The sequence below is a fragment of the Pseudophryne corroboree genome, chromosome 10, assembly GCF_028390025.1.
Source record: "Pseudophryne corroboree isolate aPseCor3 chromosome 10, aPseCor3.hap2, whole genome shotgun sequence".
Classification (NCBI taxonomy): domain Eukaryota; kingdom Metazoa; phylum Chordata; class Amphibia; order Anura; family Myobatrachidae; genus Pseudophryne; species Pseudophryne corroboree.
In genome coordinates, this window is record NC_086453.1 from 21,215,259 (window position 1) to 21,232,174 (window position 16,916).

The 16,916-nt window shown below is 43.7% G+C and overlaps 1 protein-coding gene, 1 long non-coding RNA gene and 1 pseudogene across 4 annotated transcripts in view; 1 reads left to right on the plus strand and 2 right to left on the minus strand.

The window, feature by feature from the left end:
* Window positions 1-5,869, minus strand: part of LOC134965830 (uncharacterized) — a 107,684-nt gene extending 101,815 nt beyond the window's left edge. For 2 of the 3 annotated variants that reach the window (XR_010188518.1, XR_010188520.1), the window contains exons 1-2: window positions 5,734-5,869; window positions 5,278-5,384 (exon numbers count right to left, since the gene is read on the minus strand). This is a non-coding gene — a long non-coding RNA (uncharacterized LOC134965830). Of the gene's footprint in view, window positions 1-5,239; window positions 5,385-5,733 lie in introns of all 3 variants that reach the window. The other variant, XR_010188519.1, reaches the window with a different exon arrangement.
* FCGBP (Fc gamma binding protein) overlaps window positions 5,869-16,916 on the plus strand; it is a 98,049-nt gene continuing 87,001 nt past the window's right edge. The window contains exons 1-3 of the mRNA XM_063942205.1: window positions 5,869-6,170; window positions 6,737-6,790; window positions 11,160-12,383. Of these exons, the coding sequence (XP_063798275.1) occupies window positions 6,739-6,790; window positions 11,160-12,383 (1,276 nt within the window). The 5' untranslated portion in view covers window positions 5,869-6,170; window positions 6,737-6,738. The remainder of the gene's footprint in view (window positions 6,171-6,736; window positions 6,791-11,159; window positions 12,384-16,916) is intronic.
* Window positions 9,148-9,266, minus strand: LOC134968273 (5S ribosomal RNA; annotated as a pseudogene).

Here is a 16,916-nt window from a genome sequence, read left to right on the forward strand (position 1 = left end):
GTGAAAAAACGCTACCGTTTCGTGGGAGTGGCTGGAGAAACGGAGGAGTGTCTGGGCGAACGCTGGGTGTGTTTGTGACGTCAAACCAGGAACGACAAGCACTGAACTGATCGCACTGGCAGAGTAAGTCTCGAGTTACTCAGAAACTGCACAGAGATGTCTTATCGCAATATTGCGAATCTTTTGTTCGCAATTTTAAGAAGCTAAGATTCACTCCCAATAGGCGGCGGCTTAGCGTGTGCAAAGCTGCTAAAAGCAGCTTGCGAGCGAACAACTCGGAATGACCCCCATGGTCTGAAGGACGACCTTTGGAAATTCAGATTTCAGAATGTCTACATGGTGAAAATGTCAACAGTGAAAATGTTGACATTCAAAATGTCAACCTTGATATACTGTAGGTGTCTATGTACTAAGGGGGTAATTCAGACCCGATCGCTCGCTAGCGTTTTTTGCAGCGCTTCGATCAGGTAAGAACTGCGCATGCGTATACACCGCAATGTGCAGGCGCGTTGCACGGGTGACAAAGCGGATCGTTGCTGTGCAATGGGATTTACGAAGAATCCATTCGCACAGCCGATGGCAAGGAGATTGAAAGGAAGAAGGCGCTTGTGGGTGGCAACTGACCATTTTCTGGGTGTGTTTGAAAAAACGCATGCATTGTCCAAGCGTTTGCAGGGTGGGTGTCTGACGTCAATTCCGGGACCGGACAGGCTGAAGTGATGGCAGCGGCTGAGTAAGTCCAGAGCAACTCAGAAACTGCACAGACTCTTTTTGTACTGCTCGGCTGCACATGCGATCGCACACTTGCACAGCTAGAATACACTCCCCGGTGGTCGGTGACTATGTGAACGCAGCGCTGCAAAAAACAGCTAGCGAGCGATCAGGTCTGAATTACCCCCTAAGCCTTGGAGAGAGATAATGTGGATGGAGATAAAGTAATAACCAACCTGTGACATGCGGTGAGGTAAATGGCTGGGGAGGCACTGGCTAGCATCAGAGACAGATTTACACACACATGTATATACGAGGGTTCGTGTGGGCAATATATACAGGTACAGCAGTATATATGTGTGGGTACAATACACAGGTAATAATAATAATAATAATGTTATTTATATAGCGCTCTTTCTCCAATAGGACTCAAGGCGCTTAACAGATACATAGCATAATATAGTACAGAAACATTGGGGTATATTTACTAAGGTCCCGATTTTGACCGAGAGGACGTTTTTTCTTCAAAGTGTCATCTCGGGAATTTACTAAACTCAAATGACGGCAGTGATGAGGGCATTCGTATTATTTTGGAAGTCCTTGGAAAAAATTACGAATCAATACACCATTGGTCAAATACGCCTGCAATTTGGTAGAAATCGGGAATTTACTAAAAAGTGCAAATCACAAACACTGCCGACAATAGCCAAACACTGCCGTGCTGAAATACAATTCGTGAAAAAGTGCTAAAAAAAAACAGACCTGCTTTTTTTTACCGTGTTCGGATAGGCATGCACGGATCCATGAGATCCGTGCATTTTTTTCTGGGAAAGTGTTATTTAAAAAAAAAAACAACTGCGTGGGGTCCCCCCTCCTAAGCAAAACCAGCCTCGGGCTCTTTGAGCCGGCCCTGGTTGAAAAAATATGGGGAAAAAAATTATAGGGGTTCCCCCATATTTAAACAACCAGCACCGGGCTCTGCTCCTGGTCCTGGTTCCAAAAATACGGGCGACAAAAAGCGTAGGGGTCCCCCGTATTTTTGAAACCAGCACCGGGCTCCACTAGCCAGATACATAATGCCACAGCCAGGGGACACTTTTATCTAGGTCCCTGCGGCCCTTGCATTACATAACCAACTAGTCACCCCTGGCCGGGGTACCCTGGAGGAGTGGGGACCCCTTCAATCAAGGGGTCCCCCCCCTCCAGCCACCCAAGGACCAGGGGTGAAGCCCGAGGCAGTCCCCCCCATCCAAGGGCTGCGGATGGGAGGCTGATAGCCTTTTTGACAAAAAATGAATATTGGGGGTAATTCCAAGTTGATCGCAGCAGGAAATTTTTTAGCAATTGGGCAAAACCATGTGCACTGCAGGGGAGGCAGATATAACATGTGCAGAGAGAGATAGATTTGGGTGGGGTGTGTTCAATCTGCAATCTAAATTGCAGTGTAAAAATAAAGCAGCCAGTATTGACCCTGCACAGAAATAAAATAACCCACCCAAATCTAACTCTCTCTGCAAATGTTATATCTGCCCCCCTGCAGTGCACATGGTTTTGCCCAATTGATAACTTTCTTGCTACTGCGATCAACTCAGAATTACCCCCATTGTTTTTAGTAGCAGTACTACAAGTCCCAGCAAGCCTCCCCCGCAAGCTGGTACTTGGAGAACCACAAGTACCAGCATGCGGTGGAAAACCGGGCCCGCTGGTACCTGTAGTACTACTACTAAAAAAATACCCCAATAAAAACATAAGACATACACCTTGAAAGTAAAACTTTTAATACATACATCCACACCTCCATATACACATACTTACCTATGTTCTCACGAGGGTCGGTCCTCTTCTCCATGTAGAATCCATGGTGTACCTGTTGAAAAAATTATACTCACAAAATCCAGTGTAGATGGCTCCTCTTTTAATCCATTTGTAATCCTGGTACTTTGCAAAATAACAAAACGGACACCCGACCTCGCACTGAAAGGGGCCCCATGTTTTCACATGGGACCCTTTTCCCCGAATGCCAGAAACCCCCCCTGACTTTTGTCTAAGAGGGTTCCATCAGCCAATCAGGGAGCGCCACATTGTGGCACCCTCCTGATTGGCTGTGTGCTCCTGTACTGTATGACAGGCAGCACCCGGCAGTGTTACAATGTAGCGCCTATGCGCTCCATTGTAACTAATGGTGGGAACTTTGTGGTTAGCGGTGAGGTTACTTTCGTTCAACCGCTGACCACAAAGTTCCCACCATTGGTTACAATGGAGCGCATAGGCGCCACATGGGTTCCGCAGTGTCCAATTACAGAGTACATAAACAAATAATCAAAATAGGAAAACAGCAACTTACAGTTGAAGACAATATAGGACAAGTACAGGGTACATAAACATAGCTATATCAGCTATTGGGTTATCAGTGCCCGGAGCAAACAAGTACAGTACAGCAGTATATATATATATATGTGGGTATTATACACAGGTACAGCAGTATATATATATATACATGTGGGCCTTATACACAGGTGCAGCAGTATATATATGTGGGTATTATACACAGGTGCAGCAGTATATACATGTGGGCATTATACACAGGTGTAGCAGTATATATATGTGAGCATTATACACAGGTGCAGCAGTACATACATGTGGGGATTATGCACAGGTGCAGCAGTACATACATGTGGGGATTATGCACAGGTGCAGCAGTATATACATGTGGGCATTATACACAGGTGCAGCAGTACATACATGTGGGGATTATGCACAGGTGCAGCAGTATATACATGTGGGCATTATACACAGGTGTAGCAGTATATACATGTGAGCATTATACACAGGTGCAGCAGTATATACATGTGGGCATTATACACAGGTGCAGCAGTACATACATGTGGGGATTATGCACAGGTGCAGCAGTATACACATGTGGGCATTATACACAGGTGCAGCAGTACATACATGTGGGGATTATGCACAGGTGCAGCAGTATATACATGTGGGCATTATACAAAGGTGCAGCAGTATATACATGTTAGCATTATACACAGGTGCAGCAGTATATACACAGGTCACGTTTCACTTGTTTCGTCTCTCGACAGAATCTGGGGCGAGCTGAAATGCTGTTGTCGGCAGTGGTTTACAACCAAGCAATTTAATTGCTCCATTGGATGCCATCTAATGTCTGCCAGCACCTAAAACTATCAAATTTCCCTTATAGACCCCATAATGTCAACCTACTGTAGTTTTGCCTCGTAGAAATTTCTGAGCCGGCTGCACCTCGCAGGCTAGTACATTCTACCCATAGGGTGATATGTTTTAATAATGGATAAAAATGTAACCACATAAAAACAGTAAAATTCATGCACTTTGCAAGCACAAAAAGACATCCCAGGTCTGGTGTATGATCACAGCCATAGGCAATGGAAACAATTACCGGTACAGCCTAACACCCCAACCCTCCCCTCGCAGCCTAAATCTAACACCCACCACCACTACCCCCTGTGGCTTACCTCAGTGGCGTAAGTTCGTCCCAGTCGCCCGGAGGCATGATAAATGTTGGTGCCCCCCTACATATACACATACACACACATACCATATGTAGCTATCCGGGACTAAGGGTGAACAGTAGCAGCGTGCTCAGGTACCTTTCCCAGTAGTAATATAGATACACATACAAAGTGGATGCACACCAAGTCAGTTATTACAATAAAACAGACACCAGCATACCATTATAGTACACCTACAGTGCTCCCTCACCCGCCAGCAGGTCTCGATGGAGATGCTTTGGCGCAGTGGTGTGCCGATATAATTAGTGTTCACTGTAGGATTTTTTTTACGGCAGGGTGCTGATCACGGGGAGGGATGGGCAAACTTAGGTACATACTATAATGCTTGGTGCTCCCATACCTATGGGCCAAAACATGGACTGTCCGCGCCGAAGGCGCGCTCCAAAAATCTAGCGGCGTTGTTTCATAATAGTGGCAATTCACATTACACCACACGGTAGTGCACCTAATACACATTGCACCAGATAGAACCTCCTATACACTGCGACAGATAGAGCACGTTATACACATTGCGCCAGGTAGAGAGCACTGAGGCACACTGCACCAGGTAGAGAGCACTGAGGCACACTGCACCAGGTAGAGAGCACTGAGGCACACTGCACCAGGTAGAGAGCACTGAGGCACACTGCACCAGGTAGAGAGCACTGAGGCACACTGCACCAGGTAGAGAGCACTGAGGCACACTGCACCAGGTAGAGAGCACTGAGGCACACTGCACCAGGTAGAGAGCACTGAGGCACACTGCACCAGGTAGAGAGCACTGAGACACACTGCACCAGGTAGAGAGCACTGAGGCACACTGCACCAGGTAGAGAGCACTGAGGCACACTGCACCAGGTAGAGAGCACTGAGACACACTGCACCAGGTAGAGAGCACTGAGGCACACTGCACCAGGTAGAGAGCACTGAGGCACACTGCACCAGGTAGAGAGCACTGAGATTGAAGTTTACAGCTGCAAAATACTTACAAGGTTAATTTAGCCCAGGGGGACTCTCATGTGCTTACCGGGTCCGGCGGCGCACGGCTGGGTCTGGCGGCGTGGCGGGGTACGGCAGGCAGAAAACGGCGGGTTGGTAGGGCGCACAAAAACGGGCAGGGTGGGATTCATCTGTCTAAAAAAAGGTGCAGACACCTAGCGTGAACACTAGATATATATATAAAAAAAACACAAACGCCTCATTCACTTAAACACACACACACACACGTCTCTTTCACTTACACACACAAGTCTCTCTTACATACACATGCCTCCCACTTACACACACATACATGCCTCTCACTTACATACACATGTCTCTCACTTACACACACACACACATCACTCACACACATGCCTTTTACTTGAATGCACAACTTTCATTAAAAACACACACACACACACCTCACTTAAAAACAAGCACACACAAAACACAGTGCTTCCCCCCAAATACACCTCTCCCCTACCCCCCACACAGTGTCTACCTTTGGCTTTCATCATCAGGCTGACGGAGCAGAGAGCTTCCCTCGGCTGGCTAGAAGAGGAGCTGTGCTCTGGAGCTCCCCCTAGCTGCAGCCAGTGCCATCTCTCCCTACAGGAGGCAGCTTCCGTGTCAGTGACTGCTCCTCCGTCCACAATAGCAGCGCAGTTCTCAGGCTGCGGGAGACAGTGGAGGAGATGCGCCCCCTTGTGGTCAGGAGCCCGGCGGCAGCCGACTCCACTGCCTCCCACAGTTCCGCCCCTGGCTTACCTGTCCTGCGTCCTCGTGGATGTTCATTTGGCATCTTGGCTGTCGGGAATCCAGTGCTAGGATGGTTAACCTATTTGGGACGCATTCCAAATAGTGTCAGAATTCTGGCGTTGATATTCTGACTGCGGGGATCCTGACAGCTGGGATTCTTCTGACCGGATCCCATTTCAGGTGTGTTAACTGATTAGGGAGCTCAACTGGAGTCTCAAAGATGGTGAATTGCACCCTAAAAAAAACAGCCCCCAGTACTCATGAGTGTTAAAAAAGTAACGTTGCATGTAACAGGAAAGCAGGACAATGGCACATACTACATGTGTGTTGTGACCAGCGTTCACAGGGCTTGTGTATGCAGTCAGCACATTCTTTACAGTTTTCGAGGAGTCTCTCAGAAGTGCTGGATAAGCTGCACTCACCATGTTGTGAACTGCGCATTTTCATATAGACCAGGCTTGGTCAACCTGCGGCTTTCCAACAGCCGTGTGATGCTTTTGCTTGTTTGCGGGGGGGGGGGGGGCTTATTAATTGATACCACCAGACAATTCTGGCCACTCGTGGCACCATTTTCCGTAGTTCCTGTTTGTTTTGTGTGTTAATAAAAGTTATAGTCGGATTACAATAACTATGCACATGTTTCATTGGATATTTTCCACAAAAGTAAATTAAAAACAAGCTATTTATGTTTCTCACTGTCCAATAACGCTTGTAATAACTTTTCTTTTTGTTTGATTTCTTCTCAGAGATGGGGGTCCATCGGATTCTGCACTTATGTGCATGGATTGCATTGCTTTGTGGTAAGACCTAAATTAGTCAAACTAGCTCAAAGGAGCAGATCTGTTATACAGTGTAACCAATGCAGTATCCAGAAGCCATCTTTATAATTACCAAGGGTATGGACAAAAAGAGCAGTAAAGAAAATGTGCAGTTTCCTAAAATATGTTCAATATCATTACCAGGCACCTACATAGCACTGGCCCCACCCACACAGCACTGCCCCCACCCACAAGCACTGGCCACACCCACACAGCACTGGTCACAGCTCCTCCCCTTTTCAGTATAGGCCCTTCAACATTTTTGACTCCAGACCCATGTGACCCTTAATACAGCCAAGGTTCCACCCTCACTGCACTAAGTTCACTTTGGAGTGTGACATTTTTGGCTAGAACACACCCTATGGGTGGTCTAAAATAGGGCTTTTATGAAAAAAAAATATTGGACTGTTGGAAGGTACTGTATGCTAGTTACAATTGTGACAATACCACAGGGTCTCATCTGAAAGAATTAAAGGTCCACAACAGTAGGAATTTCTCCCACCAGCTGCTTTACATAATACAGACAGGGCCGACAGGAGAGGTCAGGCCAGGTACTAGGGCAGGGATGGCCAACCTTGGGCTCTCCAGCTATTGTGAAACTAGAAGTCCCAGCGTGTCCTCCCACTAATCAGTTGGTAAAGCATGCTGGGACTTGTAGTTTTTTGCAACAGTTGGAGAGCCTGCACTATGAGATATGCTAAGCGTATGGAGGCACGGCCATGCCTTAGAGGACGCACAACACCAAACAGAATGCGGCCATGGCATCATGGGGGTGTGGTCAGGTTTCCCTGCCAGGCGCACAGCCAGGTCGGGGAGTGGGTACATCGTTTCTACAGTACCTTATCCAGTCCCACGCCTTCCTGTTCCCCCTGGAGCAGGGCCATATAGATAGGTCTGCAGCAATGGGTCATATGATCAATTACCCTAGGAGCTGTGGTAAAGCACAGAGATATAAGTTCAATTCATGAGAACAGGTGAAATTAGTTAACAGTTTTAAACTTCACTTTATTGGCCACTAACATACAGGGATAGTTATAGGTGAATGTTATTTCACAGTGTGCAAGAAAACAGATTACAATGATGTAAACTCCTTGCCTTGGGACAAAGTCCGAGAACCGAGGTAACTCATGGACAGCATCAACCAATATGGACTTCTCTAGTCTTTTCCCTGCTAGTAATGTCTTGCTCTATATCACGAGCACTGTAATTCACAGCTACATTCGCCCAAAGGACAAGAATCTGGAGTATATAGATAGATGCAATTCTAGTGATTCTAGGGGTTGCACCTGAGTGGATGCAGGACATCTGGGGTTACCGCAGTCTGAGTTCTAATGACCGAGAAAGTTACTTGTCCTGCTCCTAAATTTTTTCCAAGAAGATGTCAGTTGGAGTAAACATGAGCCCCATCTGAGGAAACCCATTCTCAGCTCATCACTTTAGATGCCACCTTGCTGTCATGCACCAGCTCTTTTGCATCCTTGTTTAAATCAGTTTCTCTTTGGAGTAAAAGTGGGGCTTCATAAAAGGTATGAAACTTCAGAGTCTCATCCTGGACTTCTGTGGTGAGATAACGTTCTCTTCTTTGGGAGGTGGGATCATGATGTCTTATACAGTTCTCTCTACATTTGGGCAAGTAATAAGGCAAACCAGCTGTTGAATTGGAGCAGGATGCGAGCAAAGTTGCCTACAGATTGCATTGTGCATGGTCAACAGTTATGCAGAAACGCATAGAGGGGTGGATAAAAATGACCAAGGTGACTTTACCATTCTCCATGGCTTAGTACATAGACCCTTAGTTCATAAATCTCTAATCTGTTAATGGTGTACATCTACTGTAAAAGGGGAGAGAGAGAAGGCTGTTGTGTGGGCGCACTCTTTAGAAAGAAAGGAAAATTCCTATACCATATGAAAAGAAATGTTTAAAACATAATTTTTAATGTTAACATTTAAAACGAGATTACCCATATAAATGATCCATGCGAAATAAAGATATAATAATTAAAGATTTTTAAAATATTCTGGTCTGTTTTATCACAGTGTGTGATTGGAAAGGTTGTAGACATTTGATCGTCTTACCCCCATTTCCCCTGACCAGTACAGAATATCTGTATTGATGGGACCGGGGAGTGGTCATAAAGGATTATTTGATAAGTACGTCCCAATAGGGCTACTTAAATTCAAGAATTAATGGTCACCAGCATTCAAAAGGACCTGACTTTCTGACGTATGCCACAATGATTGGTCGTAAGCCTCAAATATGAAAGAATATCATAGAGGTAAGAATTAGTGGTGATACTGCTATTGGCGTCACAACTCACATAGAAAGGGAATTAATCCCTGCTCTACAACACCAGGTATTCGCAGGAAGTCTCCTATCCCGGTACTAACCCGGCCCAACGCTATTTGGCTTCCAAGATCGGACGAGATCGGGCATTGGCAGCGTGGTATGATAGTAGAGCATTTATATGATAGTACACCAATGAGAGTGCACCTATATACGAAATAAGAGAAAGAGTGGAGAGAGTGTGGGAAGCCAAAGAAAGAGATGAATAAGTAAAGTAGAAAATGTGTGGATCTACTTTCTACGTTAGGCACGGCTCATCAGATCCCACGTCTGTGGTATTGTGCTCCGTGGATCGCAGATGAGAGTCCACGGAAAAATAGTAGAGCATGAACAGGAGATACAAAATCTATGATTTTGGTTAAATTGTCTAACAAAAGACAGCACAAAAACTGGTGAGAGATTGCGTTAGAGATCAGATAGATCATACAATAATTATCTGTGTCACTAGAGAAATCAGCCCTTAATAATAAGCGCTGGTATTTGCACATAGGTGGAAAGAGAAAATTAGTTTCCAAGATTTAAATACATAGCATGTTACTCAGGCTGGGCAAACAATGCAATCGTGGTATTTAAACATCAATTTGAGGAATCTCATTAAGGATCATAACACACCCTGTGCTGAGTGGAGAAATTCATTTACGTTGGAAAATCAAGTGTTATAAATCACACAGACTAACCTTTCCAATCACACACTGTGACAAAACAGACCAGAACATTTTAAAAATCTTTAATTATTATATCTTTATTTCACATGGATCATTTACCTTTTACAGTTACTCTCTGGCTCTGGGCGCACCACCAACTAGGACGACGCCATTAATTTAAGAAAATTTTGGTTTTCTCATAACAATACTGTATCAATTTGACTGGTGCCCGATCGTCCTCTGTCTAGTCAATGGTGTACATCTGTCAGCAGTTAGCATAACTCCTTAGGATGCGGCCAGCTGTTTGGTGCCTCTATGCCTACAGTGATAGTAACTTTTTTTTAGGAGCCATGCTAAAGAATATAGCAGTGCCCAACAAAGCCATCTGGTGACATCTAAGAACAAAGTAACATTTATACACATCTAACATTACACAAATATGAATAGAGAACATGAATAGAGGTACTGGTGATAGAGTATGCCAAGTGGGTGTAACCATAATATTCAATAGCCCATCACTCTACTCCCGATATTCTTATATCAATTACATTATCAATCCCTATACTATGTATATGTGTCATATGACTTGCACATGACCTATGTAGCAGTGCTGGCACTGAAACCCTGGAGCCAAACTACTCATCCCCAGAAGTGTCAAAGATCTTGTATCATTAAGAGCAGAATGTCATTGTTCCATCATTCAGATCCCCGGAGCACTTAAAATAACCGAATAATCTGTAATTGGTTCATGCTTCTGTTTAAGTATGCGTATCACTACTTGTGTCAACGTTGGTCACCAAAATGAAAATATGGTGGCCTTCAATAGCTTTATAAGCCTTACCATAGCAACAAGTTGGCCCATAATCTGATTTGGAAGTAAAGCAGAAAAAAGCTGCTAACTGTGCACCTGGGCAAAACCATGTTGCACTGTAGGTGGGGTATATGTAACATGTGCAGAGATTTAGATTTGGGAGGGGTGTCCAAACTAAAATCTAAATTGCAGTTTAAGAATAAAGCTGGTTAACATGTGAGGGATACATGCAAAAGCAGTCACTATTTACTCTGCACAGAAAAAATAAATACATGTATATGCTCCCCTTGCACTGCCGGATAGTTTATTCCAGATACAAAATTACTTGCTTTTTTTGCTTAACTTCCAAATCAGAATCAGGCCCAAATGTCCACCACCCAACCACACTCCAAGAAAGGTTCCTCCTTGGATATAGGCCCATGTGTAAGATAACCACAATTCTGATGATGTGCACCAAGTGCTTAACTCATCCCAGATAGGTCAACATGCTTGCAGTGTCTCAGTCATTATTAACTCACCTGTCAGTCACATTAACAATGTCTTTTCTTTCAGAACTTGGATTGGCCGGTCCAGCAGGGACTGAATTCATCACCACCTTCATGCAGAACGCTTTGCCCAGATCCAGTGAGCAGAGATATGAACTTCGTATAACTGCCCTTCAGGATAATACCGCTGTGTCAGTCACTGTTTTTGGGGGAGCTTACAACAGAAACATAACTCTAAAAGGTGGCGTTACGATCTCTGTGCAACTGCCAGCATCTGTGGAGATCAGGGGGAGTGTGACTTTTATCAACACCGTCTACGTCAGGTCCAACAAACCCATCACTGTTGTTTCCCTTAACTACAAGTTCCAAAGTGGGGAGGTATCAATAGTGTACCCACTGGACTCCTTGGGAACAGATTATTATTTAATAACCCCCAAAACTGGTTCTTCTGGTTCTGCGAAGGTGTTCTCAGTCCTGGCCTCCAATGAAAAGACTTCTGTTAAAATTCACACGAAAGGTCTTGTACTGCAAAATGGAATTAGATATTTAGCAGGTAGCGTTATCAGTGTGGACTTGCTTCCATTCCATGGGGTCCAGGTGACCAGTGCTGATGATCTGTCGGGCTCTCTAGTGACTTCTTCGTACCCAGTGGCTGTGTTGAGTGGACACACATGCGCCCAGAAGAACACTAAATGCAATCATGTCTATGAACAAATGCTTCCTGTCTCTGAGTGGGGAACAAAGTATTTTGTTGTCCCATTATCTTTTCAACAAAACACAGACCTTGTCTATGTCATAGCAGCGGGCAAAGCAGAAGTTACCATCCTTGTCAATAACACCCAAAGAAAAGAAAACATGGTAGCTGGTCAGGTCCTAGATGTAGAAATATCAAAGCTACCTATGAAAATTGAAGCAAGCGCTGTTATACAAGTCACCTATTTTAACACCGGTGGTAGGGGAAGGCGGTACATGTATGACCCATTCCTGATGAATATCTTAGACACGGACAGTTATTGCACTTCCTATCACATATACGGGCAAAGGGGCATTGACAACTATGCAATCATAATAGCCGAGACCTCTTCAACCGACAAACTCACATTTGATGGAAGACCACTTATTAAGCCACAGTGGACTGCGATAGGAGCAACCGGATTCAGTTGGCTTGAGTACAATTTTGGAAACAGTTTCACTTCTCACAAGGTGGATCATCCGACAACGAGATTTGGGCTGCAGAGTGTTGGGATCAGCGCACTCTTCAGCTATGGCTCTCCGGGGACTTGCACGAAAGGTACATTTTGGCAATTTTATAATGAACTATTAAAATATTTTTGGGGGGCTCTATCAGCATGTGTCTTAGCATTTTAATCCTACATTACTTAGGGGGATATTTACTAATCCTTGGACGGAGATAAAGCCAATGGAGATAGAGTACCAGCCAATCAGCTCCTAAATATCATTATTCATACCCAGCCTGTGACATGGCAGTTAGGAGCCGATTGGCTGGGACTTTATCTGCGTCGACTTTATCTCCATCCAAGGCTTGGTAATTAGGGGTCTATTCATGAAGCAGTGAAAAGAGTGAAGAAGTGAGCCAGTGGAGAAGCTGCCCATGGCAACCAATCAGCTGCTCTGTACAATTGTATAGTGTGAAAATTATAAATGTTACTTCAATGCTGATTGGTTGTCATGGGCAACGTCTCCATTGGCTCACTTCTCAACCCTTTTCACTGCTTCATGAATAGACCCCTTAATCTATTCTCTGTGAGTTTCAATTTGCGAGTCAGATTTAAACATATTATTTTAAACTGTCACCTGGGGATGGCAGTGATGATAGATAAATTGTAGATACCGATATGCCAAGATCTCATAGTGTAGTACTGTATTTGGAGTATGGTTTTCGTACCTGCACAAACATACCCCAGTATCTAAGTTTTATGAATTGTTTTTAAAAAAACTTTTTATTTTATTCTTTTTGAAAACACATTAAACAAACTGCTGTAACTTTGTGTCTCATATAAACCTTCTCTAGGTGACTAAGCTCATACAGGTCAGAATGCATCAAAGGGCATTTTGCTGTCAGACCTCTGAAAATACAGTTTTCTGAGGTTTGCACGCTTTTTGCTTTTGCACTAATCTTTGGAATGCGATACATTTTGGAGCTTAGGCCCGGTGGGTAAAGCCATCTTGGGATAAGGAGCAGTAGTGGACTTCCCACTAGGCACGTGAGCACACCTGGCTGATAAGGGCCAGATGATTCTTTTTTTTTTCCTCATTAAAACTATATATATATATATATATATAATTTAGCAAATAGTAGGGGTAAGAAAATGGGCAGCAAATTGTATTCCAGGAGTTGGTAGTAGGTTGAGGTTGTGGCTGCTTCGGTGGTCTTGAGGCTTCCGGACTGGCACCCGAAATTAAGAGGGCAATGACGTGATGAAGGGGGGGGGGGGGGGGAGCGGCAGCCAATAATGTGCCTGACCCCTAAATTCGTCCCTTGTAAGGGGTGCAAATGCATTTTGTCATCATTTTACATGAAGGAGAAAGTCATTGTGCAAATTTGCTCCTTTTTTGTTGCTATGAGTCAGGACTTGGTTTAAAGGACTAAAGGGCCCTACTCATTTGACGATGCGCCGCCGAGGTGCCCGACGGCCGAAACGGCCGACGAGCGACACGGCGGCGGGGGGGCAGTGACGGGGGGAGTGAAGTTTCTTCACTCCCCCCGTCACGCGGCTGCATTGAAGTGCAGGCAAATATGGACGAGTGCATATATGTAAATACAATTAAAATAAAGATGTAAAAGGAAAGAACACACCAGTCAATAGCAGCTGTTAAAAAAAGGGGAGTACTCCACCCTTAGAAACACACAAATAACAGCGCTAATTAAAAAGGTATGAACTTTTAATAGCAAATTAAAATTTAAACATACAATAAATTCACATCATACTGTCGGTCAGTCCTGCAGGACATATATTTCAGGGTACAGTATAATTCTGAGCCTTTATAAAAATATATATATATTCAATATCCAGGCTTTCTAGGCAGGGTTAGTTTTTTAGCTCTTTCCAAGTTAGTAAGTCCTTTGCAAAGCAGTAGTTATTGCCACCGATGCTGGCTAATTGGTTAGTTGCAACAACTATTCAAAGCATTGTTAGTTAGTTATTATAGCATGCTATTTATATTATTTAAACAGAGCAAGTAGCAGTGATCCGCATTTTTGTATAAATAAACCTGCTTCCTGGGTCTAGAGGTAAACCCTTTGGTCCAATCCGATGGTATCTCCCGGCTCCTGGTGCTTTAATTACCCTTTGGTGGTGCCATATCTGGAGTGTCCCACTGATGGTCCAAAATGCCTGCAGGTTATCAATTTGTAGACCGATATCAAATGAGCGTGGTAGAGACGACTTACGCATTTCTCCACCTCTCAAACGTTCAGCGGCTTCCTCAGAGAGATGTAGCTCTATCTCTCCGTGCTTACATTTAAATAGCGGACAATCTCCCGCCAGCGGGTGCGCGTAGCGTGATTCACCAGACCTAATTTCGGACTGGAACGCATGCGTACTCGAGTGTGGTCACGATCCTTCCCGGTCACGTGACTGCTTCTCAAGCCTCGTTTTGCTGGTGTGACGTAGCTATACTTTTGCTATGCTAGATATCCTATATGCGTTCCACAGCTTCCGAAATTAGATTTTATATAATTAGAGTCCCCTAGAACTTTTATAATTAATCATAAATACATAAACACGGAGATGAAATTAATTCATTACTTCATAATAAGACATGTATAGTCAATAACCACATAAATAATACTACAGATATATAAATAAATATAAATAGTAAATCAATAATAAAAAGTTAAAAACACACACATATATGCACTTATAAAAATACAATTTCATTTCTACACACATACACACATGCAACCAAATGCATGTGTATATATGCACACTCGTAGACAGAAAGTCACCACTTAGATGTCGCATACGGAGGATATGTTTCTTCCCTCTATATATAGACTATTTATATCAATTAGCTCTTATTATTAACAACCCCATTATAGGAATTCCATATATTTATATATATATATGTGTGTGTATAGATTTATGTTTGTTTATTATTACACATACAGACAGATGAAATGTAGTCCATATGGAAGACCTTTATATATACACACACAAAGGAACCCAGTTATATAACCCATATTGGGTGGTTAAGGAATATCAGAAAAAGATGCATAAATCTCAAACACATATAAAGTAGTAAACTTCTTTTACTTCAGAATGTGAGAGACACCAAAATGATTAGTATCATTACTACTATATAACGAAGAGAGCGCACAACAGATATCAGCAGAGATCCCAAAAAATCTATATATTATTCAACTCCACCGTATCATTTAGACCTCCAGGTACTAGAGTTCCCAACATATATATAGAGGGAAGAAACATATCCTCCGTATGCGACATCTGAGTGGTGACTTTCTGTCTACGAGGCTTGAGAAGCAGTCACGTGACCGGAAAGGATCGTGACCACACTCGAGTGCGCATGCGTATGCGTTCCAGTCCGGAATGAGGTTTGGTGAATCACGCTACACGCCCCCGCTGGCGGTAGAATGTCCGCTATTTAAATGTAAGCAAGGAGAGATAGAGCTACATCTCTCTGAGGAAGCCGCTGAACGTTTGAGAGGTGGAGAAACGCGTAAGTCGTCTCTACCACGCTCATCTGATATCGGTCTACAAATTGATAACCTGCAGGCATTTTGGACCATCAGTGGGACACTCCAGATATGGCACCACCAAAGGGAAATTAAAGCACCAGGAGCCAGGAGATACCCTCGGATTGGACCAAAGGGTTTACCTCTAGACCCAGGAAGCAGGTTTATTTATACAAAAATGCGGATCACTGCTACTTGCTCTGTTTAAATAATATAAATAGCATGCTATAATAACTAACTAACAATGCTTTGAATGGTTGTTGCAACTAACCAATTAGCCAGCATCGGTGACAATAACTACTGCTTTGCAAAGGACTTACTAACTTGGAAAGAGCTAAAAAACTAACCCTGCCTAGAAAGCCTGGATATTGAATATATATATATTTTTATAAAGGCTCAGAATTATACTGTACCCTGAAATATATGTCCTGCAGGACTGACCGACAGTATGATGTGAATTTATTGTATGTTTAAATTTTAATTTGCTATTAAAAGTTCATACCTTTTTAATTAGCGCTGTTATTTGTGTGTATAGTCAATATCTTATTAGCAGCGGTGGGTTACCTCACTGTAATAACGGGCTTTTTAGCCCGATAATGCTATAGAGCTATCCTATTACAGCCCCTTTTTAAAAGTGCGGTAACTCACCCGTTATCGGCCGGTAACACCTGGGATCCGTGAAAACATTGCTGACCCATGTGTTCGGGACCGATAACGGGGTCTCCGGTGGCTGGATATTGGGGATTCTGCTTCGCGTGACTGAGGCATGTGAAGCAGAATCCCCGATTAGTGCCGGTTTACGGGATTAATAGGATAGCCCAGCCGGATCCTTTAGCTGCGGTAACTCACCACAGCTAATAGAATATCGGCCTAAATCGAATGCATTAAACTGAATGCCTTACAATGTATTACAACAAATATGTAAAATTCAGGTATATTTGTGCTGTTCTTTTCATAAATCTTTCCATTTGTCAACATATTAGATTTTCGATGCCCATCCAATGCCTTGTATGCAGTTGCGGCTGCGGATACCCTCTATTGGTGTCCACACAGCTAAGCTTTTTGTGCATGTATGAAGCATTGACTGCACATATGCCCAGTACTGTA